General features: G+C 42.7%; 4 protein-coding genes across 5 annotated transcripts; 2 read left to right on the top strand and 2 right to left on the bottom strand.

The window, feature by feature from the left end:
• Positions 1-76: 76 nt before the first annotated feature.
• ak6 (adenylate kinase 6) lies at positions 77-2,841 on the top strand. The gene is made up of 5 exons (XM_068311288.1): positions 77-313; positions 953-1,045; positions 1,355-1,413; positions 2,173-2,318; positions 2,449-2,841. The coding sequence occupies exons 1-5, from the start codon at positions 283-285 to the stop codon at positions 2,636-2,638; spliced, it is 519 nt and encodes a 172-aa protein (XP_068167389.1). The 5' UTR covers positions 77-282; the 3' UTR covers positions 2,639-2,841.
• A 745-nt stretch (positions 2,842-3,586) lies between these two features.
• Positions 3,587-11,975, top strand: ydjc (YdjC chitooligosaccharide deacetylase homolog). Of its 2 annotated transcripts, none has more exons than XM_068310950.1 (6): positions 3,587-3,658; positions 4,402-4,577; positions 5,151-5,310; positions 6,954-7,053; positions 8,224-8,401; positions 8,876-11,975. In XM_068310950.1, exons 2-6 carry the CDS (start codon positions 4,414-4,416, stop codon positions 9,204-9,206), a joined length of 933 nt encoding a protein of 310 aa, XP_068167051.1. In that variant the 5' UTR covers positions 3,587-3,658; positions 4,402-4,413; the 3' UTR covers positions 9,207-11,975. The 2 variants fall into 2 exon arrangements, with proteins under 2 accessions (XP_068167051.1, XP_068167052.1); XM_068310951.1 differs by having other exon boundaries at positions 8,227-8,401.
• On the bottom strand, positions 11,419-18,864 carry ube2l3b (ubiquitin-conjugating enzyme E2L 3b). The gene is made up of 4 exons (XM_068310953.1): positions 18,817-18,864; positions 14,885-14,980; positions 14,617-14,803; positions 11,419-12,936 (listed from the first exon to the last, which is right to left on the bottom strand). Exons 1-4 carry the CDS (start codon positions 18,841-18,843, stop codon positions 12,782-12,784), a joined length of 465 nt encoding a protein of 154 aa, XP_068167054.1. The 5' UTR covers positions 18,844-18,864; the 3' UTR covers positions 11,419-12,781.
• A 1,712-nt stretch (positions 18,865-20,576) lies between these two features.
• nelfb (negative elongation factor complex member B) lies at positions 20,577-26,863 on the bottom strand. The gene is made up of 13 exons (XM_068310804.1): positions 26,433-26,863; positions 25,625-25,785; positions 25,438-25,537; positions 25,126-25,356; positions 24,854-25,039; positions 24,662-24,774; positions 24,476-24,578; positions 23,502-23,597; positions 23,235-23,377; positions 22,213-22,319; positions 21,992-22,133; positions 21,748-21,856; positions 20,577-20,897 (listed from the first exon to the last, which is right to left on the bottom strand). Exons 1-13 carry the CDS (start codon positions 26,532-26,534, stop codon positions 20,739-20,741), a joined length of 1,752 nt encoding a protein of 583 aa, XP_068166905.1. The 5' UTR covers positions 26,535-26,863; the 3' UTR covers positions 20,577-20,738.
• Positions 26,864-26,957: the final 94 nt, after the last annotated feature.

The following is a 26,957-nucleotide window of genomic DNA, read 5'->3' on the forward strand; positions in this document are numbered from 1 at the left end:
AATCAGAGGGACGCGAGGGCGGGCTTTTTGTTGTCGACACTGCGGCGATTGGAAGTGTCGTAAAGTGTCGTGAATCTTCTGCTGCCTGAACTGTGGAGTTTGTGGAACTCCGTGAAGGCATCCACGTCCACTGTGTCATCTCTACCTTCTTTTGGTGTTCCTCACGATCATGTGACATGGAGATTAAACTGCATCTGGATTAACGCGAGCACATCATCCGATTATTGTTTCTTTAAGGCTTCCGTCATCAAAACACGTGTTGGCCGCTAGAAAACCTCCAAGATGAAAAAGAGACCAAATATTCTACTAACAGGTAACACACACACACACACACACACACACACACACACACACACACACACGTGGGGGGCGTTCCTTCAGGAACACAATATTAACTACTGTAGTTCGATTTAAATCGATAAATCATTCAGGCGCGATGAGAACATGCTAGATTGAAGCAGGCCGACGAGTAGATCGTCGATGAAATCGATTTAACCTGAAACTATAACCACAGTGATGACGTCAGTCCGTTGAGCGGATGTGCTTTACACGACTCACACAAACACACACACACACACACGTTGATTTTATTAATATCTTGTATAAAGATGTGTTTTCTCTGTAAATGAGATTCAGCCACAGGTTGTGTTGTGTGTGTGTGTGTGTGTGTTTGTGTGTGTGTGTGTGTGTGTAACATCAGGTTGTGTGTAGGTGTGTGTGTTTGTAACATCAGGTGTGAATCCCCCCCACAGTGACCCCTGATGGTGTGTGTGTGTAACATCAGGTGTGAATCCCCCCTACAGGGACCCCTGGTGGTGTGTGTGTGTAACATCAGGTGTGAATCCCCCCTACAGGGACCCCTGGTGGTGTGTGTGTAACATCAGGTGTGAATCCCCCCTACAGGGACCCCTGGTGGTGTGTGTGTAACATCAGGTGTGAATCCCCCCTACAGGGACCCCTGGTGTTGGGAAGACCACGTTGGGACGGGAGCTGGCGCTGCGTTCAGGCCTGACCTACGTGAACGTAGGAGAGCTGGCAGAGGAAGGTGAACCAGCCGTTACAACAGATGTTATCATCCCTGTTGGGGCTAAACTACCAATAAATGTTACTGATAATAAATGATAATTATGATCAATCTTTAGCTGTAACTATAATATTAACTGGGCAGTACCTCAAACATACGAGCTCCTTTGAGAGTCTGGAGCTGAAAGCGAAGCTGACGGATCGCTCTGTTTATTTGTTTTTGGTGACATCTGGGGGTTCATCTGCTGTAGCTGGCGTTAACTCTTAAGTCACGTAGTCTTGGTGTGCCAGCAGGGGCAGATGGGGTAATAAACTGATTCTTTCTCCTCAGGACAACTCTATGACGGTTATGATGAAGAATACCAGTGTCCAATCTTGGATGAAGACAGGGTGAGTACAGGTTTAAAAATGTTCTGCGGTTAAACTCAGTTTAGTTTTTGTGTGGACTTTTCTGATCCATGACATTAAACCACGGGACAGAATAGAGAAATGTGGAATCACTCACCGACCCCAGAGATGTTGTGGAGGATTGAGGAGATTTGTTTTCACTGAAAAATGTGATTCTGTTTATCTACTCCTTGGATATAAAACTCAGTATTTATATTTGCATGTTTGCAGATGACTGACTGGTTTGTTGTGTGGACATGGCCGTGTTCATGTAGTCAAATACACACAACTTATTGAATTGTTATGATTACACTTATTCTAATGTAGTTTGGTTTGTTTCTTGTAAACAGTATAAACACTATAAACCTGTACTTTAAACAGAGAATTTGTATTGTTTGAACTGTGACCCAATTACACATATATTCCATGTTAAAACTTATGAGTTATGACATTTTCAGAAGGTTATTAATGGATATTAATATTGATATATGAAGGTTTGAATATCAATATATAAACCGGACCTAAAACATAAAAACAGCCAGTTATATAAAAGCATATAACACAAATTACCAGAACAAAGGACATGGAACATTAAGCTTTGTGTGGACAAATTAGAGAAGTGTAATTCATAAGATAATTGAAGTGAAGGTAAAGGTGGTCGATCCCTTTGTGACCTGAGGTGTGCTCACTTTAGATAGTGAATTATCCGTACAGATGCAGTGAAGTTGGATCTGAATTGTAATGTCTCCTCCTGACCTGCAGGTGGTGGATGAGCTGGATGAGAGGATGATGGAAGGCGGTCTGATTGTCGACTATCACGGCTGTGACCTCTTCCCTGAACGCTGGTTCCACATCGTCTTTGTCCTGCGTACGGACAACACCCAGCTGTACACACGCCTGGAGAGCAGGTAACGTCGGGTGTGTGTGTGTGTGTGTGTGTGTGTGTGTGTGTGTGTGTGTCTGTGTGTCTGTGTGTCTGTGTGTGTGTGTGTGTATACACACCCTCCTGAGCAGCCTGTCCTCCTTGTCTGCTGGTAGGGGCTACACAGGTAAGAAGCTGAAGGACAACGTGCAGTGTGAGATCTTCCAGACCATCTACGAGGAGGCCATGGAGGCCTACAGCGAGGACATCGTCCACCAGCTGCCCAGCAACTCTCCTGAGGACCTGGAGAACAACCTGGAGCAGATCCTGCAGTGGACTGAGCAGTGGATTAAGGACCATAACTAGCAGTTCATACGGCGTCCACCGGGAGCGCCGTCTGCCAAAGTGAACTGGACAGTTGAAAATGTAATCCTGGTTCGTTTTCCAGTGTGCATTTATTTTCAGAAATGTTATTATTTTTTATTTCATTTTAATTTAGTACCAACAGGTCAACACATTGGTACTACTGGATGCTGGTTTTCTCTTTAATAAATGCATACGGAAAACTTTTTTTTTCCAAACAAAGTTTCTGGGGTCATTGTGCAACAGGTTGGTCAACGTTTATTAATTATACTTATAGAACCCATCTGTAAATGTTATAAAGAACTTTAAATACATATAATGTACAGAATGTAGAAATAGATGCTAAAGATGAAATTAATGTGGCTTGTGGGATGGAAAAGCCTGGTTGATTATATTTTAATCTATCAGATTTTTGATTGATTTGTAAATGACTGATAGATTTTTACACACTGTAGGTCTCTTGAGAGGTGATGGTTTCAGGTGTAAAGAACTTGATAAAACCTTTAACAACCCAAACCTGGTTACAATTACAGCTTTTTTTTTTAGAACCACTTGTTAAGTTAGTGAAGAATTCAATGCAGGGGAAATCTTGTCTTCATATTTTGATCTGAAATGGGTGGAGAGGTTTTCTTTTTTAAATTAATGTATCCCCTGTGGGGGAAATGTTCTGCATTTGACCCCCAAGGTCAGGTGGCCCTTTAGGTGCCCAGGGAGCAAACTGGGGTGACAGGAAGTTCCTTGCTCATGGACACATCAACACTTATCTGATAAGTGGACAACCTCCCTTTCATTAGAAGCACATTAATTATTGTTAAACTTGTACTTATTCAACAAAAAAAAAAACGGGGGCCACTTTATCGCGTGTAATTACACTTCAGTCCACTAGGGGGCGGTAATGCCCTGAATGCTGTCTGCTCATGCTAACAGACCCAAAAACGAGGAAGAAGACGAGGAAGATGCGACCGCCGGTGAACCGCTGCGTCGCCCCGGAGGACCTTACGCTCCCGGTTCTGCGTGCTGGAGGTCAGTGACAGTCAGAAACCGTTACCGGGGTAACCGAACGGCGGCCCGGCCGCTGCTCTTCCTCCAATCGTCGTTTTTTCTCGTGAACTCTCGTCTCCTTCGGAGCCGAGCGGAGCCGGCGGACACGTCACTGACCGGGAATAAAAGAAATTCCCTCCAGACAAGAAGAAAAGACGCGTCTTCAATAAAACACAATGTTTTCATACAAATTAAAAATGTTGACGTTGCTCTCTGTTGCAATTATTTATTGCATGTATGCAGTATGTGTGTATAAAATATTTATTATTTTACAGTATAAGTATAAATATGTGTATGTATTTAAATTTATTTATCTACATTTATTTTAATATACATTCATTGTATACTATATATATATATATATATATATATATATATATATATATATACTGTGTGTACGTGTATATATATACATACATACACACGCACACATATATTTTTATACACACACATATATATTTATTTATTTAACGTGGCTCTCCGTTTACGTTACTTTCTGTTGCTCTTATTTATTTGTATACAGTGTGTATATAAATATTTTCATTTTATTTTATATACATTGTTAATAAATAAATATAATTTAGTTGGTGCTCTGTTGCTGTTATTTCATATATACAGCATGTATGCATGTGTGTGTTTATGTGTATGCACACAGTTTTTTTGTATTAAATGTCGTGCTGATTGCAGGTCGTTCTTGTGACCTCCCTCTTGTTTGTCCGCTGCAGAGATCAACCATCATGTCAGAGCCCAGAATGAAGCTGGTGGTGACGGCCGATGATTTTGGCTACTGTCCAAAGCGGAACCAGGGGATCGTGGAGAGTTTCCTGGCTGGAGGGGTTTCCAGCACGTCGCTGTTGGTCAATGCTTCTGCTGCCAGAGAGGCAGCAGACCTGGCTAGAAGGTAGTGGTCAGATGCCTTCAGATCTCTGAGAACAGCTTGTGAACCATCAGATGTTACTATTAATTAAACAAGATCAGTTTGTTCAATCATGATCTTAAATTGAAAAAGACAGGTCCCATTATATTCCTCATAATAAGGAGAATAATCGTTAAAGAAAACTGGATCAGGTGGATACCCAGATAGTCAAAATAATGACAGCCAATTCTGTGTAATGAAAACGGGTGTAATGTTAAGAAAAAATTCAAGATCATGTAATTATTAGTGAAGTATGTGTCTGGACTGAAGCTTTACATGTTTTAATGCTTGGCTTAAATCCCCAAAGGTGTGCAGAATAAATAGATATATCAGTATACTCCTATTTAAATGTCCTCAATGTCACTTTGTTTCTACACGGCAGACAGAACAGATTTAAATCATAGCTGAACTACTTTTGTACTGAAGACGCCTGTAGTTTAGTCATGAAAGTTTGTGTCTGTAAAGAAAGTTTTTTATTCGTATTTACCTTGTATCTTTGTGTTTACTGTTATCCTGTTGGCAGCGGTGGTTGCTAAAGATTAATTCTGTGATTGTCAGACACAACATCCCCATTGGTCTCCATGCCAACCTATCAGAGGGCATTCCAGTCTGTCAGGACCTCCAGCAGGTGTCCACTCTGATAAACCAGCGTGGCTTCTTCCACGGGAAAATGGGTGTCCGTCACGTCCTGGAGGAAGGTCAACTCGATCTGAAACAGGTGTTGGACTCACCAGTGTCACACCATGAAGTTTCATCCACTCTACTTGAGCTGGGCTTAAAGTTACAGTGGCTCGCAAAAGTCTTGAACTTGTCCACATTTTCTCACGCTACGACCACAAACAGAAATATATTTTATTGGAATTTTATGTGAAAGACCCAACACAAAGTGGCACACAATTGTGAAGTAGAAAGAAAATTATACATGATTTTTTTTTTAAATTTACAAATAAAAAAGCTGAAAAGTACAGTTTGCAAAAGTATTCATCTCCCCTGAGTCAATACGTATGGCTTCTGGCCATATGTACGTTTCCATTTCCGGATGATGGATTGGACAGTGCTCTGTGAGATGTTCAAAGCTTGGGAAATCTTTTTATAGCCTCACCCTGCGTTAAACTTCTTCACAACTTCATCCCTGACCTGTCTGGTGTGTTCCTTGGACATCATGATGCTGTTTGCTCCCCAATATTCTCTTAACAAACCTCTGAGGCGTCACAGAACAGCTGTATTTGTACTCAGATCAGATTACACACAGGTGGACTCTATTTAGTCATTAAGTCAACATTTGATCATTCAGCGATCATCACGCAACTTCTGAAGGCAACTGGTTACACTCAGAGAAAAGCGGGCTAAATACTTTTGCACTTTACTTTTCAGTTTTTTATTTGTAACTTTTTAAATCATATATAATTTTCTTTCTACTTCACAATTGTGTGCCACTTTGTGTTGGTCTTTCACATAAAATTCCAAAGAAATATATTTAGATTTGTGGCGGTAACGTGACAAAATGTGGACAAGGTCAAGGGGGCTGAATACTTTTTCAAGCCACTGTAGCTCAACGTCAGGTTCAAGGCCTTAGTAGTACGATGCGTCAGTGTAGACGTCCAAGTCCTCAGTCGTCTGATCAACGGAGAAATCTAGTCTGATTTTCATTTTGTCGATCGCTGAGTACGACTCAGCACTTCAAACCATGTTCTCCTAGTCAGCCAGTCAGTCAATACGAGTCCGCGTTTCATTTTGTAGTTATTAGTTTGGTCGTCTTGATTTCTACCAGGATTGTGTGTGTTCTTCTACCGTCCAGCAGGGGGCTCACTACCTGGTTAACAAGTTCGCTGCTGAGTGAAAGGTGTTTAAAACTACCAAGAAATGCTTGAGAGGTCTCTGAACAGAGAAACAGAAGCTTCATTACCAGGACACACTTTAAACGTGGCAGTTAGTAATGATAATGTAGGAATTACAATTAGTACTAGAAGAGAGAGGGATAACTAAATTTAAATTACCAGGGGAACAGGTTTGAGTGTAGCAGCAGGTGTGAAACTACATCTCACCTACATCTGAAGCCCGTTGATGGCAAGTCGCCTTTGTTGCTGGAAAGAATGTTACTCATGTTACAACAAGGAAGCCGCAACCAATAATATGACGAGCTAAACAATCACCTTTCGAAACAGACATTTAGAACAGACACTGTTCTTTGTGTTATATCTTAAATTATTTTAAACATTCAAGACGGTTTAGTTGGAAAAATACAAGACATCAGACGATGACCTAATACTTTTTAACATCACGGTACGTTGCGTGCTTGCTGTCTGCTGATTGGACATTACCATCATATTGGGAAGTGACATTTTGTTTCTCCGTTCTCAGGTGGAGCTGGAGTTGAGAGCCCAAGTCAGGCTGTTCACCAAGCTGACAGGTCACCTGCCTCGCCACGTCGACGGGCACCAGCATGTCCACGTCCTGCCAGGTAATGAGACGGCTGCCTCAAGCAAATAAAGTATTCATCAAATAAAGTATTCATCAAACCATTGCATCCTTTAATTAGAAATGGAGTGTTTAGGCATTACTTTGTTTCTCCGAGACCCGTTGGATTGTTGGTCTAACTGCTGCTAGCCGACATGAAAACATCCCAGCTCCACCCAGTGTTCACACAGCTCCCATTGAACCGCTGGACCAATCAAAGGACGACTACATCACATCATTTATACTGAACAGATTAAAGTTGCCGTGATTACATCTCGCTTCAAAGTGATGATATAATTGTCAGTGTTCGTCAGTGTCGTCCGTCCGTTCGTTATTCCACCAAATGTCTTCGCAACCGTTGCAGATAGAAAGATGAAACAAAAAAGCACATGACTCAGGCAGCAAAGGGGATGAAGATGAGATGACCTTCACCTTGAGAAAAGTAGGCCAAGGTCAAATTTCAATTTTCGTACGCTCAGGAACCGGATAAACTACAAAAAAAAGGGAGAAGGCCAGTGTGAGTAAGACCGTAGAGCAAAGCTAGTGCTTTGATCAATGACAGTAGGTCAGAGCACTAGCTTTGATCTTTTACCTATGCAAGTGTGTCAGGGTAAAATTTTGAATTCAGGGGTGTCGCGGGATGTTGCAGTCTGTGACTGCATTGGTTCTAGTTGCCATTGAGTCAATGGAATAATAGTTGAACTAACTTAAGACTAAGACATGAATACAACCATACGTAACAAATAGTCTATTGACATGTTAGAAACCACTGAACAGAACTCTTATGAAGTTCCGTAGGCTCTCTATACTTCTGTTGTTGTCTCACTGTCTTTCTATCCCTCTCTCTCTCTCTGTTTTTCTGTCTCTCTCTCCACTCACCCAATCAAGGCAGATACCCACCCACTATGAGTCTTGGGTTCCGCTCAAGGTTTCTGCCTGTTAAAGAAAGGGTTTTTTTGCCTCCATCGCCAAAGCGCTGCAATGCGGGATAAGTTCCCTGCAGGTCCTTCCCTGCTCTACCCAGAAAGTGCCTTGACTAACCATTTGTAATGATCTGGTGCTTTTGTTACTGACGTACTGAAGGAAAATACTGTAGTTTGGGTCACTTGCTGACTGAGTGAACTGACCACCAGGGGCTCAGTGGAGAGTCTTCACGTTGTGCTGTGTGTTGCAGAAGTGTGTGAGGTGTTTGCTCACGTCCTGTCAGACCTGAAGATTCCATTCACTCGTGTTCCACTGGAGAAAGGTCTAAACAGCGCCCCCCGGCTGCCCCCACACATACAGGCATTCCACACACTGGTGGAGAACGATGCTCTAAATGCCATTCCTGTCTTCACACACTATGGACTCAGGTGTGTGTATGAATGTGTTTTAATTTTAAGCTATAAACTAGAAACATTTTAAATTTTCATGTAATGCATGTGCATTTGGAATATATACAGTTTTCAGTTTCTTAAATAACTACTTTCTATTTTTATTTTTTATTTTGTATACTTTGATAATCCACAAAGGGAAATTGAATGAGGTCCTTCTAGCAAAAGTCACATGGCTAGGGGTTGTGTTTAGGGTGAGGGTTAGGAGTTAGGGTTGGGGTTAGCGTTAGGGTCACGTTTAAGGCTAAGGGTTAGGAGTTAGGGTTAAGGTGTTAGAGCACAGTTACAGTTAGGGTTTAGGGTTAATAATAAGGGTTAGAGGTCAGGATTAGATCATTTTTGGATTACTTTATCATTGCGTGCTAATGTGACAGTTATGCTGGGGTGGGTTTTATTTACCATCAGTCGGGGACCCTAACCCTCACCAGGGTCTGAACCCTTCAATGTCTGCAGGTGGCCCAACATGTTCCTGGGGGTGACCACCATGGGTCAGAATCTGTCCATTTCCAACCTGCAGAGGGCCCTCAGCCACGCCCTAGTGGTGGGGCCCTCAGGCACCGATGGAAGCAGCAGCCTGGTCTGCGACCCACCTGTGGTCACAGCAGAGCTCATGGTCCACCCAGGTTACCCCAGTGATGCCCATGAGGGGGGTTGTGGAGAGGGTCCTGACAGCTTCTCCCAGTCAGCGGACCGACAGCACGAGCTGGACGTTCTCACACAGCCGTCACTGCTGGCCTTTTACCGCCAGCACAGAATCCGTGTTTGTGTGTTCCAAGACTTCTGAGCGCCAAAAAAAACACCTGGAGATTTAGTTCCGTTGGGAATTAACGAGATACAATTATGTGACGATAATATGAGATTAATTATATTTAGTGTTTAAGGTGACGACAGATTGGGCCAGTTTACTGTCAGGTTTATTATGGGTCATTTTTTGGCAAACAATGGTGCTCTGATTGTTAGTACATTAAAGGCTGTTATATTATTATTGTTCTAAATGTACTGTATACACGCCAACAATGAAGCTCTGAGGTGGGCGGGGGGTGTGGGAAATATACAAGGGTCAGCAATTTTAGAAAGATTTCAAACAAGTTCCTGCTCCTATTCACTGGCACACAGAAGGTAATGGTCTGATCGACACGTAAGCATTTAATCAGTCCACGAGAAACAAGAGTCAGAGACGGTCCAGTCAGTAAATGTCTCCAAAATCCATTAAAACAAAGAATCGATCATTTATATAACATATCAATATCCTGATTGTGAAATTAATGAGGAAAAGTGGCATCAGAATCTAGCAGATGATGGAAAGTATGTTTGAAAAGAGGATTTACATAAAGATACAAACAGAACTCTGCATTGATACTATTGGACAGTACGTTGGCTTTTCAAAACGAGTCGACTAACAAGTACATCCTGGAGATGTTCCGTGTTCTAACCCTTCACGCACCAACTGATGGATTTCCTGGGGAAATGTTTGGCAGAGATTTATCTACATGCTTCTGTCTTCTGGGGGATAAAACAAGAAATCCCAAAGGTGGAAAAAAAAATGTGTGTAAACTCAGATAATCTCAGAATTATATGGAGATACTGGAGATCCCCTACACGTCCAAGACTGAAATGACTGAATTATTTTATTGTTATTGGATTGTTACTTGAATTGTATGTTTACTTGTACTGAGAAGATAAACATGTGTAAAAAAAAAAAGTTTTTCTCCCTATCATTTGATTTCCAGTGTTTATATATGTGGATGATTCTCACACAACATGAATCCATCCATCCAGCTCCCACCCTCACTCCTTCAGAGGTGTGAGACCTACCAGACCTACCTCTGAAACCGACCTGCACACGTGACGATGTGTCAGTTGGTGCAGACGCAGGTATCAGATAATTTGTTTGACCCATTAATGGTTTTATTTCAAACAAGGCAGTCAGAGACTGCAACATCCCGCGACACCCCTGAATTCAATATTTTACTCTTTTTGCACCCTAAAAGACACAGAAGTGGCAAGTTGACATTGACCTAGTTTTCCAAAGGTTAAGGTCATATTTTGTGCCTCTGGCTTCCTGAAAATGTTGCTTTTTGTTTCGTGATTATATCTCATCAGGTTTCAGAGATGCGTACCTAAACAGGTATAAAAGTGACAATTTGACCTTGACCTAGTTTTTCAAGGTCAAGGTTATGATCTATATTTCATCCCCTTGCCTCCCTGAATATAACGCCTTTTGTTTCGTCTATCTTATCTGCTTCCTGAGATGTGTGCAAAAACATTTACAAAAGTTGAAATTTGACCTTGACTTAGTTTTCTCAAGGTCAAGATCTCATTTCCACCCCCTTTGCTGCCCGAGTAATGTGCTTTTTGTTTCATCTTTCTATCTGCAACGGTTGTTGCAGATGTTTGGTGGACTGACGAACACACCAACACTGACAACTACAATACATCACCGCTTTGCAGGATGTAAATATTAACCTATGGTCACGTTACCTTTGTTCTATGTTGACTTAGGTTTTAATATGACACACACACAAGTAGCTCCAAAACGTTTTCAGTCTTAAGGGATCTCATCCTTTATAGGCCGAAGGTGATTGAGTTAGAAATGTTTTCCTGAACTTCAACCTCTTCGAGGCACTAGATAACTTTTTTAAAATTTTATTTTTCATAGATTTTGCTGAACATTCCGAGTAACCCAGAGCAAAAACAGAACAGTTCTCCGTAACCAAGAGTTTGAATGTTAACAAAAATCTAGATCGACTCCTGAACAAGTTTCTTTCGTAGAAACAAAAGGTGATTTATTAACTGTATGGACGACTTGAGACGTAATTAACGTAACTAACAGTTTATGTTCTCAGGATATGGAGCGACTGTGGAATCACATAATGTACACCTGTAATGTTTATTCATTACATCATTTAAATTCACTTCTAACAGCTTTTGGTTTGGGTTCTGCGTTGCGTTCATAGAGACCCCCGACGGCGTACATCATCCACTGGACGAGCAGGCAGAGTGAGGCCACATGGCTATCTTTATTATGAAACACTATTGGGACCAGATCAGTTATTACATGGTGGTTTATTGGCCACTGCAGTCCCTTTCCATGTCGAGACCCCTCCTCAGACAGCCAACCTGTTTCCCCCAGTTGCCTTCAACAAAAGGTGCTTCTCGGACCACCACCAGGAGCTGGGCTTCAAACCAGCTTCAATCCAGAGTTCATCCTTCTCCAACTCCTGTCCTCCCTCCCTCCCTGCCTCCCCTCCCCTCCCGACGAGTTAGGTTCCTATCAGCCAGACACTCGACTGTCGACCGGATGGTGGAGGGCTCCGTTTCTAGTACGCTAAGCGCTCACAGCGGGGTTGCCCCAAACTGACAGAAGAGATTCTGATTGAGGAAGTTCTCCCCCCAACTCAACTTATCTTCTCTAGCGAGCGCCAATGGAAATTATTTCAAGTGGAGAAATCAAATGGATCGAGAAAATAAAATCACAAACAGCCTTTTTTTGTCATGCAGGAATCCATTTTTAACAGCAGTGTCAGTTCAAACCCCCCACCCCCCTAGCAACGACAGTGAAGACGAAGACGAAGAAGAAGAGTGGCCAGTGCTCGATCGGTGACGACTAGTGTTTGGAAACCAATTGGTTTTGCTTCGGTACGATCAGTAGAGGCAGACCTGCCATTGGGTTATAAACTGTGATGTGTGTGTGGGGGGGGGTTATGTTGGCAACCAGTCCAGAAGCAGTGGAGCCGGGTCAAGAGAGACTTCCTGTCAGGACTCTCCTCCGGGTCCTACCCCCCCACCAACGCCCCCTCGTCTCTCTGACATGTTTAGTTTGGTGTCATCGATGGGGAGAAGAGAAAGAGTTTCAAACCAGTTTTCCTGCTCTTCAAAAAAAAAAAAAGAAAAACCCTCTAGGTGTCTAAATGAGATCTATTAACACAACAGTTTATATCGAGGAAATGAACACGTTACAGAATATTTTCCACCTAACTCTTCATCTAAAACAGGATTTTTTTTTCTTTTTTTTTGTTTTGTTTCTCAAATTAAGAAAAAAAAAAAGTAAGAAAGTTAGAAATGGTTTTGGAGGCTTATGGAGGAAGTGGAATGGGAGGAAGCTGTCTGATCCACAGAGAGTCCTGGGTGGGGAGGGAGGGGAGGGGGCCGGGGGCGCCCTGCCCTTAGCTGGGTGGATCCTGGGCTGCGAGGAGGAGGATGATGATGATGGGACAAGGTGGAGTGAGGAAGGTGAGGTGGTGTGGGTGTGTGGGGGGGGGAGCAGAGAGATGAGAGAATTCTATTTGGTCGACAGGTGAGACAGGAGGGGAGGAAAAGGAAGAGAAAGAGACACGGGACTACTCGCTCAGAGGGTGATCAGTCCAATGGCCGCTTTTCACCATGTTTCTTTGTAAACTCTTCAGCGTTCTTCAAGAATTTTTTTCGGTCTTTTGAGTATTCTTCTGCTAGGTCCGCCCTCAGGGGGTGCTCCGGCTGGGGGTCGTTCACCAGTGCAATGAGAGACTGAATTACTGGAAGAAAAAACAAGAGACGAGAAATCCAGTCAGGATGTCCAGGAAGACCCGAACGGCACCGGGCAGCGGAGAATCCACCCGATCGGATCGTTAATCCCACGTTCATAATCCACATCTCTCCTGGTCCCTGTCGTTAGCAGCTTGAGGACACCTCAAGATGTAGGATGAATTAGTGAAGTCACTCATGAATGATGTACATTCAGTTTGAGTGCTTTCACCCGTCCCGACCCTTTGACCTTTTTAACCCTGAACAAGGAAGGTAATATACGATTGGCAATAAATTTTACATTAGTGTAAACTTATTCACCTTACTTTTTAGTCAACATCAAGTTCAGAATCTGACAGTATTTTATTCACAATGACTGCAGCCGATGACAAAAAGCTGCAGAAAGAATTGAATGTGTTTGGATGTCAAGTCAGGAATCTGATGGTTTTTATTTAGCCGTTAGCCACAAAGTAGCTCCAGGTAACACAACACCGACTTCTACTCTACACCTCCTGAAAAAAAAAAATCATCATTCTAGTTATCCTCTAACTCAGCGGTCCCCAACCTCTTTATCTCCACGGACCGGTTTATCTACGACAATATTTAACGGACCGGTCTTCATTCACTCGATAATCGTTAATGAGTCTAATAATAAACCAACTACAGTGGTTTAATGTAAAATGCAGACATCAACAGACAACTTTTTTTATGAATTGATAACCAATATCTCTGTAAACAAAATAGTTGTAAGAAATGATTATAATCAAAAAGTCAATTGAAGTGAGTTTTTAAGTCGCTACATTTATTTTGAAATATAGCGACTTACAATCAGTTCGTTCAACGTAGGAGAAATACTGATCATTTCAATAAAAGGGTGAACAAGTCAATCAATAATAATAATTACAGGTAATGAATTAGTGGTGGGGGCCCTCTGATCTCGGGGTAACGGAGACAATGACACCTGAAGTGTGTTCAGACGTCCGGTCTACTCCAGTTTGGTTTTCTTTACAGTCACTGCAGAAAATCCCACTTCACAGAGACAGGAGGTTGAAATGGAAGCAGGGATTAAGATACTTTTAGGGTCTCAGGATAATCTGCCTTGACTTTAATCCAGAACACTGGGGCAGTTGTGGGCACTTAATTTAGGGGTAACTGCTGGTAACCTGTCACGTGACCCAGACCTGTCAAGAGGGACTGACGTGTGTGTCATTCAGCACAGACGTCACTTTTCAAAACAAAACATCTGTCAGACTCCGAAAAAAATAAAACAGAAGTATTGTAAATTATTAGTCTTTCTATGTGGCCCGGTACCAAATAACCCACGGACCGGTACCGGTCCGCGGCCCTGGGGCCACTGCTCTGACTAGTGTCAAAGTCACGGCGCCTCTACTGCTCGCTCCACTGTTGCGACAGACGTGAACATCCAAGCCTCTCAGACGACACAGATGTTTCAAGGCTTGATTATGTTTCATGTGACAAAACATTAAGGATTTTACACTTTTAAGGTTCAGTAATTAACCAATTTAAAATAGAAATGCATGTGCTTTGGTCTATTTGTAGAAAAACGTGTTTAATCCATACAGCAGCTTAAAAACACAACCCTGTTTCACGTGGAAGCAAAGACAACAACGTGAGGTCAAACAGGAAGTGTCAACTTCAACACACACACACACACACACAAACAGACACACCTTGGTCAGTTTTGGTGGCAGGCTTCCAGTTCTCTGCGCTGATCACGGGCAAGCATACCTGGCCCTTCTCATCGATGTTGGGGTGATAAATTTTTGTCTTGAATGTGATCTTGGGAGGCTTGAACGGGTACTCAGTGGGGAAAATGATTTCGATTCTGAACGCACCTTTGTCATACGGAGGGTTATCCTGGAATGGAGCACATGAGAAGTGTCAAGGAAACCGCAGGCCGACCCATGTTAGAGCGGTATCCATGGAAACCGTACTTACAGGAACAATGAGCCCTTGCCATGACAACAGGTTTGACTCATCGACTTGAATGTTTCGGAAGTTTTTCATTCCAGATTTGCGAATCTCATCAAGTTCCTAAAAGAACCAGCAGAAGGCAGAAAGTCAAGACAAGGAACTCGGATTCAAAGAGACAAAAAGAGCTGACAGGAAGTAAAACGTTTTAATACCGGGGCAGAAAGATCACGACAGAGAATTGTACGTAAGTTCCAGCCTGACTCAACGCAGACATCAGCATAGAGAGCAGATTCCAACATGTAAAACCAACATTTGAGGTTTCGTTATTGAATATCTGTAGATGCTAATACAAATCATCTGATTCATTTAGACACTATTTTCTTTCATTTCGTTGTATGTTCTTAAATTCAGCAGGACACCAGATGTTAAAACCGTGTAGCTGCCCTTCATCTATGTACTGGACTAAAGCAGCGTGTTCTGTTGGCCGTGTTAGCAGTTTTTATCATGTCTTTAAACGGTACAACTGCTTAGATCCTGTGTTTTCTATGATCTAAGCAACTGCCTGGATTTATTTAACTGGACTTATTTAACTGGATTTATTTAACTGGATTTATTTAACTGGATTCTGTGATTTTTTTTATCAGAAAGCTTTTCTTGAGAAAAACTGAACACAGGACACATTTCTGTTCCACAACTCTTTTCTCATATGTTCTAGCCTTACGTTGCCATGTTATGTCGAACATGTGCTTCACTAAAAACCATGTTATTGATGTTTTGCTTCGTACACATTTGTTTGAACATATTTGGCATTTTACAGAACCCAAAGGTGACCAAAAATAATCAACTTGCATCACTTCATCACTGCTGTAATGGGTCTAGGTGACTGATTATATTTTTAACTTGTAATTGTATACAGGTTGCGACAGACACACCTGTAATCTGTAATCTGATGTCATATCCTGAGACTGCAGGTAAAAATATAGCAATTTATTATTTTGAAAGTTATAAGACACAATCAGGTTCCACATTATGTATCAGTGTTAAGTCAGATGCGTTCTACCCCCCCGGGTCAGTGTTTTGTGTGAAGACTGGTGGGTCAGTCTTTGTTGAAGTGTCCCACAGGGGGGGCAGTGATTTTATGTAACAAGACAACAACCAAATAAGGCTTGTTATAAAACTCTCAACACTTCCTGCTGGGATTCAATGAAAGGCAGACAAGAGAGTCTTCATGACAAAGGGCAGACAAACACCAGAGCAGCGTCTTAGTGTGTGTGTGTGTGTGTGTGTGTGTGTGTGTGTGTGTGTGTGTGTGTGTGTGTGTGTGTGCGTGTGTGCATGTGGGAGCGGTTTGCGCTCCAAGTGAGCAGTTAGTGCAGGTACCAACCCCACCGCTGGATGGATGGCGCGCGTGTTAGCACGATGCTAACAGTACAGATGCAATGAAGTGTGTGTCCAGCGGTCATTTGTGAGAGGAAAGCTGCTGTTTATTCTGCACATCAATCATCAGTCACTTCATCTACTGACAAACAGCTGAGCTGCGGTCGGTCGTCTTCTTCTGGTGCTGGAAATAGTAACAAGTGGCTGCACAACTGACAGAACACCCATCTATCCATATTTATATATATATATATATATATATATATATATATATATAGATATGTATGGATATATATAGACAGATCTCTACAGTAGTTATTTGGTCCAATTGTTGTTCAACGTATGAGCAAAAATCCAAGTTATGAGTCACATGACACCACCGCCAGTTGGCGGATGGATACCGGATCTCGTTCTTTACCACGTGTTGGCGGATGGATACAACATCAGCTGAGACCGGATCTCGTTCTCATTGGTGGAGTAAAGACGTAGCTCGTGTGTTCTCCTGACTTTTGTGTTTCTTTTCACACATTGTTTACGTTTATAAGTAATTAATTATTAAGACGTAAAGTCTGCATGTCTATTGGTTGATAACAGTAATCCCTCGTTACTCACTGTTAATGCGTTCTAGGACCACCCATGAAAAATGAAATTCCGTGATAGAGCGACAAACTATTTTATTATTTACAGTAATTTAAACGTTGCGTTCCGCGAGTCTGGAGAAGGGAAGTCATGTTGATGCTGCTGCACCACGCATGTTTGAAAGAAGCAAACACGCCAGCGAGGATGATCGGGGTCTTCTACACACCGTTTAAATTGTCATGGGTTCAGAACAATAGGAATAATTTTAGAACATTTCCCACCTTTGACGTGACCTATATCCTGTACATTTCAACTGAAAAACACTTTGGGAAACTCAAAATAAAAATAACACAAGAATTTACTTTTAAAGTGTAAATAGAAGCCAGTTCCACTCATACCATTAACTAAAGTGACCCCGATCAAAGGGAAATTTACTTGTATCTTCTAGCAGAACTCATCACTGGAAAGACAACAGAAAACACTGACCTAAACATTGAGCCAGTAGAGAGGCACAAAAGACCCGAGGACTCAGATAAACCGTGAGACAACGAACACACGCGTCAAGAAGTGGAGGGAATATGGTACAACAGTCACGTTACCAAGAACTGAGTGTCCACAACCCACGGAAACAGGGAAAGCAACTGGTCAGGGAGGTCTGTTGTGTTCCACACGTGACCATGTGTCTGCTTTCTTCTCTCTTACACAACAAACTGCTGGGAGAAAAAAAAAGTTTCCAAAAACAGGCATCCAGTCTTCCACAGGAATGTGTTCTGGTCTGATGAGACTCCGTCTGAATGTGTGAGTGTGTTTGGTGAAGAAACACAACAGTCCATCACCAAAACGACACCAGAGAGAAGGATTGCGGGTAGCAGCATCACGTTTTAGGATCGTTCCTTCAGCTGAAACTGGGGCTAACTTTGACGTAAAAACCGAAGAGGAATTTTAAAATTTCATCCTGACCAACGGGAGCCAGAACCAGCACCACATCTGTCTCCGTCTGACAGATGTGGTGTCGCTCAAAACGGGAGGATGAAGCAAACACCACCAGGGTCAAGACGAATAATCCTGTTACGACTCTCACCGGACAAGACTGGACTGTTAAACCCACCAAATGATGCTTCGAACGCAGTGCGATGGAGTCCATGCAGACGGTCTTCCATCTGGGTTCAGAAAGGTTATAGGTTCCACTCAAGGTGGATCTTCTTATTCTAACATCCTGTTAAACCCTGCACCTTTCAGGGATGTCCAGACTTCCTCCTCCACCTTCACACACACACACACACACACACACACACACACACACACACACACACACACACACACACACACACAAACACACACACACACACACACACACACACACACACACACACACTAGATCCAGTTCCTCCTGCCCGGCTACACCGGACATTAATGCGGGGTTTCACGTCCGTTCCACGCGGGTTCCCGGTCCTGCGTGCTGATCCAGTGACTAATCGGACCCTATTGGTGTTATTATGCCCCCCCGAGCGCCGCCCCGACCCGCCGCAGTGACGGCCAGCTTCCTGCTAGCTAGCCTGTTCGCCGAAACGCAGCCACGGCCTGCAGCTAGCAGGCTAGCTAGCTGGTTAGCCGCCGCCTGGTGCTGCTAAAACTCGCCCCCAGCCTCAGATTAGCCCCACTAAAAACCCTCCCCTCGCCCACTAGACACCCCCCGACGGGACGCTGGTGGTGTTTCACAGATCGGTTCCCGGGTCTCCTCCGGGACGTGGGTTCGCGACCCTCTGGCCTACTTTACCGGCGCCTCGCAGCGAACAGCAACATAACGGGATTCTGCTGCCCAGTTGGCCAGCAGTGACCTCGCGATTATTAAGTTTAAAACTAAACAAACCAGATGCTGCTTTAAAAATTAACATTTTTCTTGTTATATTTACACAACGTCTGAATAATTACACTGGCCGCCAATCGCTGCGTGAATAACGTTGAAAATTATACGAAAATAACGGGATCAGGAGATTTACCTTGGCCAGCCTCCTGCTCGCCGCCATCTTGAAAGTACTCTGTGTTCCCATAATACACAGCGCGGCGAATATGGGGCACTGGTGCCGGAGGAAGGGATCCTACTATGGCGACGCCAGCGGCCACCCTACTCTAGATCTGATTGGCTCAGCGGTGTGATGACGTTGCCTGCTGCCTGAACAGGAAGGGGTTTTATTTTCTGGGTTTTTTATTTCATTTTATTGTTTTTAATTAAAATATATTGTAAACGTTCTTGATATTAATACAGAGACAAAGCCACAAAACTACCATTTATTCTTGAAGAACTGTTCGAGGGAGAAATTGAGTTAGAACCCTAATCAGGTGCCACAGGTTTTACAGGTTTTAGAGGTTCTGTAATAACCGGAAAGGGTTATTACATCAATTACCATACATCACCGCTTTTAATTGTCAGTGTGTGTGTGTCCATCTGTTCATTCATATGTCCACCAAATATTTTCACAACCGTTGTAGATAGACAGATGAAACAAAAAGAAATTACTCGGGCAGCAAAGGGAATAAAAGTGAGATGATGACTTTGACCTTGACAAAAGTAGGTCAAGGTCAAATTTAAACTTTTGTACACTCAGGAACCGGATTGGATAGAAAGATGAGAGAAGGCCAGTGTGACTAAAACCACAGATCAAAGCCAGTGCTTTGATCAATGGTCTTAGCTTGTGCTTTGATATACTCAATGCACTAACTTTGATCTATGGTCAAAGCCAGGGCATAGCTTTGACCTACCCTGAAAGATCAAAGCTATGTGCTAGTCAGGTTCTACTTTCAGGGTACCCTGACCTACCCTGGAATTAGGTCAGGGTAAGTTGTGGGATGTTGCGGTCTCTGACTGCCTTGTTTCTTGTTAATATTTGGTTCTGGAAAACAATAAATTTCACATTTAGGCATCCCTGCGATCCCTTGCATACTTTTTTTCTGTTACGAACTGAACCCGGCCCCCCATCAGACAAGGGAAAAGTTATTTATGTGGCCCTCACAGGAAATAGTTTGGCGGCCCCTGCTCTAGATGGCATTCAGTACTAAATATACGTAAAGATAGGGGCTTGAAAGGATAGTGGGCCGGATGTTAGAAGTTTAATGAGGCAAAATGGGATAAATAATATCTGAGGGTGTTGAATGATGGAAATACAGAACTGGAAATAGATTACTGAAGTAACGAAACAGGCAAAAACATAGTAGAGGCATCAGAACAGTTTGTACCCAGAAGTAATGACAACTCACACAGAGAAAACTAAATATTCATATAATTACCACTGCTGTATCCACACACAAAGACATACAACCACGCACACACACTCATTCCTACGGGCAATTTGGAACGGCCAATCAACCTGAAGAGCATGTTTCTGGAGGTGGGAGGAAGCCGGAGAACCCGGAGAGAACCCACGCAGACACGGGGAGAGCATGAGAACTCCACACAGAGTGGGACTCGAACCCGGGTCCGCCGTGTTGTGAGGCGACAGCGCTAACCACTGCGCCACCGTGCCGCCCTATTCATATAATTAGTAAATTAAAATAATTTGTTGAACTACAATTCAACAAAAATGCCTGATATTAATTGGTTAATTTTCAGTAAATTCGTATTTCTTTCTTTCGTCAGTCTAAATTATTTCAGGGGCCGTTGTGGATTTTTCTTCTCTTTAATGGAAGCGTACCAATAATACCAAAAACACACACACATACACACACACACATAAACACCACGCTCCATTTTCAAATTAACTGAAAAATAACACATTTTCTTCTTCTAATCCTTTATTTACAAATCTATTTCACTTCTGACAAAAATCAAATAAAAACACAACAATCTCAGAAAATATTATGTATTTGGCCAATATTACAAAAAAGCATAATGTGTGTGTGTGTGTGTCAGTGAGGCGTGTGTGTCTCAGTGGGGCGTGGTCGGGGTGGAGGCGGTGGTGGGGACCGTCACCGGGTGCAGCCCCAGGTCCAGAGACGGGGTTTCTTCTAGCGGCGCCGGGCTTTTCTTCTGGGCCTCCAGCTTCTCCGTCACCTGGGTGTAGAGCTCCTTCACCGGCTCGCTGCTCTGTGGTCAGCAGGCGGAGCATCACACTTAGCATTAGCATTAGCATTAGCACAAGCGACACACTGTAACCCTGATTTATTACCATTAGTCTGTAGGAGGATGTCGATACTAACTTTAACTGATGTTAAACCCTTACTAATGCAAGACCAGAATGAGCACCATTAGAACCTTATTACCAGTAAATGAAAAAGCATTGCCTATATATAAAAAAATTAATATATATATATATATATATATATATGTGTGTGTGTGTGCGTGTGTATGTGTCTTAAAAGAAGCGTGTCTTGTTACAACGCATTTAAATGAAAAGCAACATCATCTTTCATTGCTTTACTGTCTGGACATAGAAGTGATAAAGTTTGGCCAAAAATGTGGAAAAAGATGCATTTTGGGTTTTTGACATCAAAAGCTTAAATTTCACAGGGCATGATTGAGGGTTACTAGGGTCATATTATATATAGTTGAAGTGTTTCTAGATAACTCGTTTGTGGTCTTTCAGTGTTTTGTATATTTTATCATGTACTGACATCCCGCTGTGCTTTTAACTTTCCTTTATTGTGCGCTGAGTTATTTACAAATGGGTTTGGAAAACTGGATTTGGATTTATTTATTTTTGGTAAGGACCACATTTTGCGATCGAACACACTGAAACTAAGTCGCTCCGTAGCCTGGGACAAGAACTGGCCTCAAACCACGAGGCTACTTCCTCCAGCCCATCTTTGTGCTGCCTTGTGGGTTGATAGGTGGGCAGATATGATTGGATTTATTTTAAAGTGGTATTTGGTTTTAAAATGACTCCACTATCCTCTAAAAAATTCTTCTCAAACTTAAATGAAGAAAAGAAACCCACCTGTTTTGGAGGCTCGAGGGTTTTCATCAAGGTCTCCATGCATGAAGGCAGCACCTTGTGGTGGAGATGCAGCAGCATTCGGAGCGTGTGTCTGTGGACGTTCTCCTTACTGGAAGACATGTTGGTGAGGAACATGAAGAGGCTCTTTGTGTGCAGTAGATCAACCTGTGTCTGATGCTCACGATAAATCACGTGGAACACGTGACACCGACAGCTGGCAGACGGGCTTTTAGGGTCCACACACCTGGAAAAGGACGTAAGGAGGAAGCCGTCAAAGACGACGGAGCAGAAGTCCTCGGATCCAAACTCCTCCGAGAGCAGCGTGAGGTGTCCCGTCAGCAGGTGCAAGAAGATGTCGCCAAAGGCCATGTCGTTGTAGGTCTCCACTGCCGGGACAGGGATTAGGGATTAGAGATTAAGCTTTGATTTGAAGTCATAAAACATAAAATCCGAGGTCGGGCTCACCGAGGGCCGGCAGCAGTCTCTGCAGGGCATTCTTGTTCCTCAGTTTAGCGATGTGAAGGACGTAGTAGAGACCCATCTCACAGGCCACTCTGTTCTCCTGCAGGTACCTGGGGGGGCCGCAACCACAAAAAGTTGCTGTTAGCTCGTCTTTTCATTTGATTTGCTTCAACACAGTGTGAGCTCCATTACTATAGAAACACATGATGTGATGCAATCCTGATCCGGGACCGGATAACAATCAGTTCCTGAAACACTGAGCTGAGAAAAAGCGACAATTTTGGTGAATTACTTACAATTTTATAACCACAACCAATGAGAAATGAAGTCTAGAGAGCATCATGTAAAACCAACCAAATAAAACCAAATAAAATATATCATACAATTACAAATTTAAACATATATACAAACATACAGTATATGTTTGATTCACACTGAAGTTCAAAATTTACGAGATATAAATTTGAGTATCGATCAAGATTTCATAAATATAATATTTACATTTATAGTTAGCGGTGAAACTACAAAAAATTGTCAGAAACACAAAGACAAAAAGAATATAACATTTTAAGATGCAGGTTCTCCTTTCTGACTGTTAACATTAAGATTGAGTTTGTTTTATCTGGGTCTATCTCGGCTTACTTTGTTTGGAGTTACGATGTTCATGATTATAATGGCAGTTTAAAAAAAAGATGAAAAAATACAAATAAAAATAAATACCAAGTTTACATCATTTTACGTAAACTTGCTGTCAGTGAGTGTCAGTGAATAAGGAGTTATAGAGTGTCAGTGAATAAGGAGTTATAGAGTGTCAGTGAATAAGAAGTTATAGAGTGTCATTGAAAAAGGAGTTATAGAGTGTCAGTGAATAAGGAGTTATAGTGTCAGTGAATAAGGAGTTATAGAGCGTCAGTGAATAAGGAGTTATAGAGCGTCAGTGAATAGGGAGTTATAGTGTCAGTGAATAAGGAGTTATAGAGTGTCAGTGAATAAGGAGTTATAGAGCGTCCTGCTCCACGCAGCACCTGTTGAAGGCGTCGGGCAGGGTGCTGGGGTACGACAGGGAACCCTTCTCCTCACTGGGAAGCTTCTGCTCCACGGTGAAGGTGTGGTCGTCAACAACCACTGACATCATGGCAGGCAAGAAGCGGGTCACCACCTCCAGGTCCTGACAGGGTCCACACAGGTAGAACATTCAAAAACCATGTTCATATGTTTGTAATGGAGGTTTTCATGTTGATATACAAAAGACTCCAGTCTTGAACCATCAGTGACCTTCACGCTCTACGTACCAAACGCGGCTCTTTGAAGACCTGGCTGTCGATCATGTCCCACGCCCCCTGACCCAGAGACAGCATCCTGAGCAGCAGCATCAGGTCTGGACTGTCCTGTAAAAACACAGAGAGAAGGCTCCTGTTCACGCAGTGGGCTCGGTAAACTCTCACAACCCACTTCATTTGATTCTGGTTTCAGAAACCAATCACAAAAAACAAGTCACAGTGTTTTCCGCACTAAGAGGCGCACCTAAAAGCCCTTACTTTTCTCAAAAACCGACAATGCGCCTAATAATCCAGTGTGCCTTTTTTATATTTTATATATATATATATATATATATATATATATATATATATATATATATATATATATATGTTTTTTTTGTTTTTTTAAAGATAGGCCATTCATTGAAGGTGCACCTTATAATCCAATGTACCTTATAGTGCAGAAAATACTGTATTGGATTTATCCTTTCAACCTGCAAAAAAACTAAATAGAATTGAAAACTTTTTTTATTTTTAAAGCCAATAAGGGGAGGAGTAATATTTTATTTTTGTTGGATTTTAGAAAAGACTATTTCAATTTTGGTTTTGTGTTTTAGAACAAAAATCAAGTAAGTGCACTTAAAAAAACCTATTTCTGAAAGGTAAATCATGTTTCTCTGTAGACTTTGTAGGGATGTGAGGTGAGATTTCCCACTTTTTTTTTCAAGGTAATTTCTACATGTGTCTCACCCTAAATTCTACAGAATTTCAGAACTTGTATCAAACTCGGTCTAATTGCATAAAAGCAATACATTATATAGAAAATGTAGAATTAAAACCAGAGACCTGAAGTGTGTGTCAATGTTTTAAAAGTTGAAATTAGGTTCTATCTCATAGATGTGTTAAAGTGTTTTAAAAAAAGCTGCTTTCAGCTCGACGGGGTCGTTTACACCGCTGCACCGTGACTCTCCGTACGAACGCACATCACGCTGCCTCAGTCTGCTCACCCTGGGTAACGCGTCCTGACTCAGCAGCTCTTGCAGGTTCCTCATGATACTCAGGGTGAGGGTGTTACAAGCAAAGGGGTCACACAGGATCATGGACAGGTCTCTGAAACAGACAGAAACACTCTGGAAATCCATTCACCCATTCATTCTGGATAGAGAAAACAATGAATCCCCTCCACGGATTACCCAAGAACTTGCTCTTGTCCTTTCTTCACTCCATCCAAGAAGCCTTGAAGCTCCCTTGCTCGCTTGCCATCCACAAACTTCTCACGGATACAAGCATCTAAACACCACGTGAACTAGATCGAAGACAGACAGCGTGATGCAGAGGAAAACAACGAGAGAAGAGTGTGTTTCACCGCCGCCGTGTGTCCTCACCTTATGACACGGGTCCACTGAGCAGATCTCACTGATGTCCAGGTCATGCAGAGACATCAGCAGCTCTGCCCTCAGCGTGCAGTAGTGGACGTTCCGCGTGCGCAGAAAGAGCGTCCGTAAAAACTGCAGCACCATGTCGTACAGTTTGACGTTCTTTCCGATCATCTGGGTCAGCTTTAAGACCACCTGCGACGACAAAAGACGCTCAGAAACGTCTCTCCGGACCGGTCGGGACCCCGTCGGGCGGGCAGATCTGACGCCTGAATCCTCACCTCGCCTTGGCGTCGTGTTTTAGGAGAAGCGCTGAAGAAGTTGTGAAGGACGGAGAGGTCGCTGCTGAACAGAGCTGCTTCTTTCTCCACGATGTACTGCTTCAGGAGGGGCGACACTTCGTCCCCAAACAGTGCCTGGTTGTCCTGCCAGATCTGCCTCTTCACCTCCACAGCACACACTTTGTACAGCTCCTTATCAGCCATGACCAGCTTAAGCTTCTTCTCTGGCACCTGCAGGAAGGAGCGTTTAAATACTTCTTAAACTGTACACTTCTATTTTACGCGCACTACAGCACAAGCCCCAGAACTTGCCTTGGGAAGATGCTTGAGCACCTGCATGACTACCGGCTGAATGGACGGCATCTTGACGAGGGGGAAACTCTTCTCCAGCAGCTCTTCTAGTTTTCCATATCTGTTAGTAGAGACAGAGAAAGACAAGCCTGATGAGATGCTTCCTTCAGGAAACATCTTTCCAGGTCAGAACCCAACCGGTACACACCTGTCTTCTTCCTTGCCTTCTGCAATGATAGCAACTCTTTCCATCAACTTTTCTCGAAGTTCGTCAAACACGGATTGGTGGAACTCCAGCCGGGGAATTCCATGGAGGTCCAGGAAGGGCAGAGCCGACTGGAGAGTGGGCAACAGGATGCCGTTCTCCACCTGCAGGCATGAAGCATCACCAAAAGATAGTTCAAGCTGTAGCTGACTGATTAACTAGCATTAGAATGCTAAACATCAGGTAGGAGCAGGAGTAGTGAAGATATAATGTCCATAAGACAGCTTCAAACAAAAATGAACAAAAGTAATAAAACAAATAGATATTTGTGGTGAAAAGACCACTGTTTCAGTTATTAATGGAGTTACAGCTAAACTCTGAATGCACGATAAAATGTGTTAAGACTGAAATTTGATAGCTGAAAAAACAATGGGCCATCTTGAAACCCTTAAAAGCCCTGTGGAGAAATCCTTCAGAGACATCCTACAGTCTTTCAGGCGGTAGTCTTTAGTCAGTTAAGTCATATCAAGAAAATATTAATAAAACAATACAGCCTTGAGTCTAAAAATGTAAAGCATAAATATATCAATTCATCTATATTGAAAAGCTGAGTAAATGAGCAAAACCCACTTAGAGAGATGATAGAGACAAATGGAAAAATCATTTTAAATAGATTTTTTATCCAACAAAAAGCACAATAAATAGTTATTAGAGACAAAAACACCCTGAAGCATTTAAAACACACACACACACACACACACACACACACACACACACACACACACACACACACACACAGGTGTGATTCCACCTGGAACTGGTCGATGGCCTTCAGCGGCTCCGTGCAGTTGGTCAGGGTCTCCTTCAGGTCCTCTCCGTTGGAGATTCCGAGTTCCGGGAGTCCGGCGAACATGTTCCGTCTGATTTATCACCGAGTTTAATATTCATGCACGAAACAGTCGCTCTGACGTCAGTGTCCGCTATCCAATCAACAGTCTCCTGTGTTTCAGGTTCACTTACCCAAACCACCATACGATTACAACCGCGGGTCTTTACGCTAGACAAGGGTAAACTAGGCTAGGCTAAGCTAGGTTAAACTAGGCTTAACTAAAATAGACTGGGCTTAGCTAGGCTAGGCTAGACTAGGCTTCGCTAGACCAGGTTGTCTTAGATACTGGCTGTTGTCTTTAACGCTTGATTCTCTGGGCAGCTAAAACACAAACTTCCTGTGTTGCAACTCTGTTAAGCCTCCGCCGGAAACACCGATGAAGAACAAGTTCCGGGGGTTGTTCCGTTTCCGGTTTAAAGAATTTAATTTCTTTTTTTATTAAAAAAA

Source organism: Antennarius striatus, chromosome 3 (assembly GCF_040054535.1).
Source record: "Antennarius striatus isolate MH-2024 chromosome 3, ASM4005453v1, whole genome shotgun sequence".
NCBI classification, from domain to species: Eukaryota; Metazoa; Chordata; class Actinopteri; order Lophiiformes; family Antennariidae; genus Antennarius; species Antennarius striatus.

Bases quoted from the DNA above. Each gene is read 5' to 3' on its own strand.
- ube2l3b (XM_068310953.1), bottom strand. From the start codon at position 18,843: ATGGCGGCGAGCAGGAGGCTGGCCAAG. The intron at 14,981-18,816 runs GTAAATCTCCTG...TGGTTCTTTTAG, and splicing joins CGAGCAGGAGGCTGGCCAAG to GAACTTGATGAGATTCGCAA. The intron at 12,937-14,616 runs GTGTGTCTGTTT...TTTTTCTTCCAG, and splicing joins TGCCACCAAAACTGACCAAG to TAATTCAGTCTCTCATTGCA.
- nelfb (XM_068310804.1), bottom strand. From the start codon at position 26,534: ATGTTCGCCGGACTCCCGGAACTCGGAATCTCCAACGGAGAGGACCTG. The intron at 23,598-24,475 runs GTGAGCAGACTG...GTGTTTTTACAG, and splicing joins GTCAGGACGCGTTACCCAGG to GACAGTCCAGACCTGATGCT. The intron at 22,320-23,234 runs GTGCTGCGTGGA...CGGCCCCCCCAG, and splicing joins CTGCCCGACGCCTTCAACAG to GTACCTGCAGGAGAACAGAG.
- ak6 (XM_068311288.1), top strand. From the start codon at position 283: ATGAAAAAGAGACCAAATATTCTACTAACAG. The intron at 314-952 runs GTAACACACACA...TCCCCCCTACAG, and splicing joins ACCAAATATTCTACTAACAG to GGACCCCTGGTGTTGGGAAG. The intron at 2,319-2,448 runs GTAACGTCGGGT...GTCTGCTGGTAG, and splicing joins TACACACGCCTGGAGAGCAG to GGGCTACACAGGTAAGAAGC.
- ydjc (XM_068310950.1), top strand. From the start codon at position 4,414: ATGTCAGAGCCCAGAATGAAGCTGGTGGTGACGGCCGATGATTTTGGC. The intron at 7,054-8,223 runs GTAATGAGACGG...TGTGTGTTGCAG, and splicing joins GCATGTCCACGTCCTGCCAG to AAGTGTGTGAGGTGTTTGCT. The intron at 8,402-8,875 runs GTGTGTGTATGA...CAATGTCTGCAG, and splicing joins TTCACACACTATGGACTCAG to GTGGCCCAACATGTTCCTGG.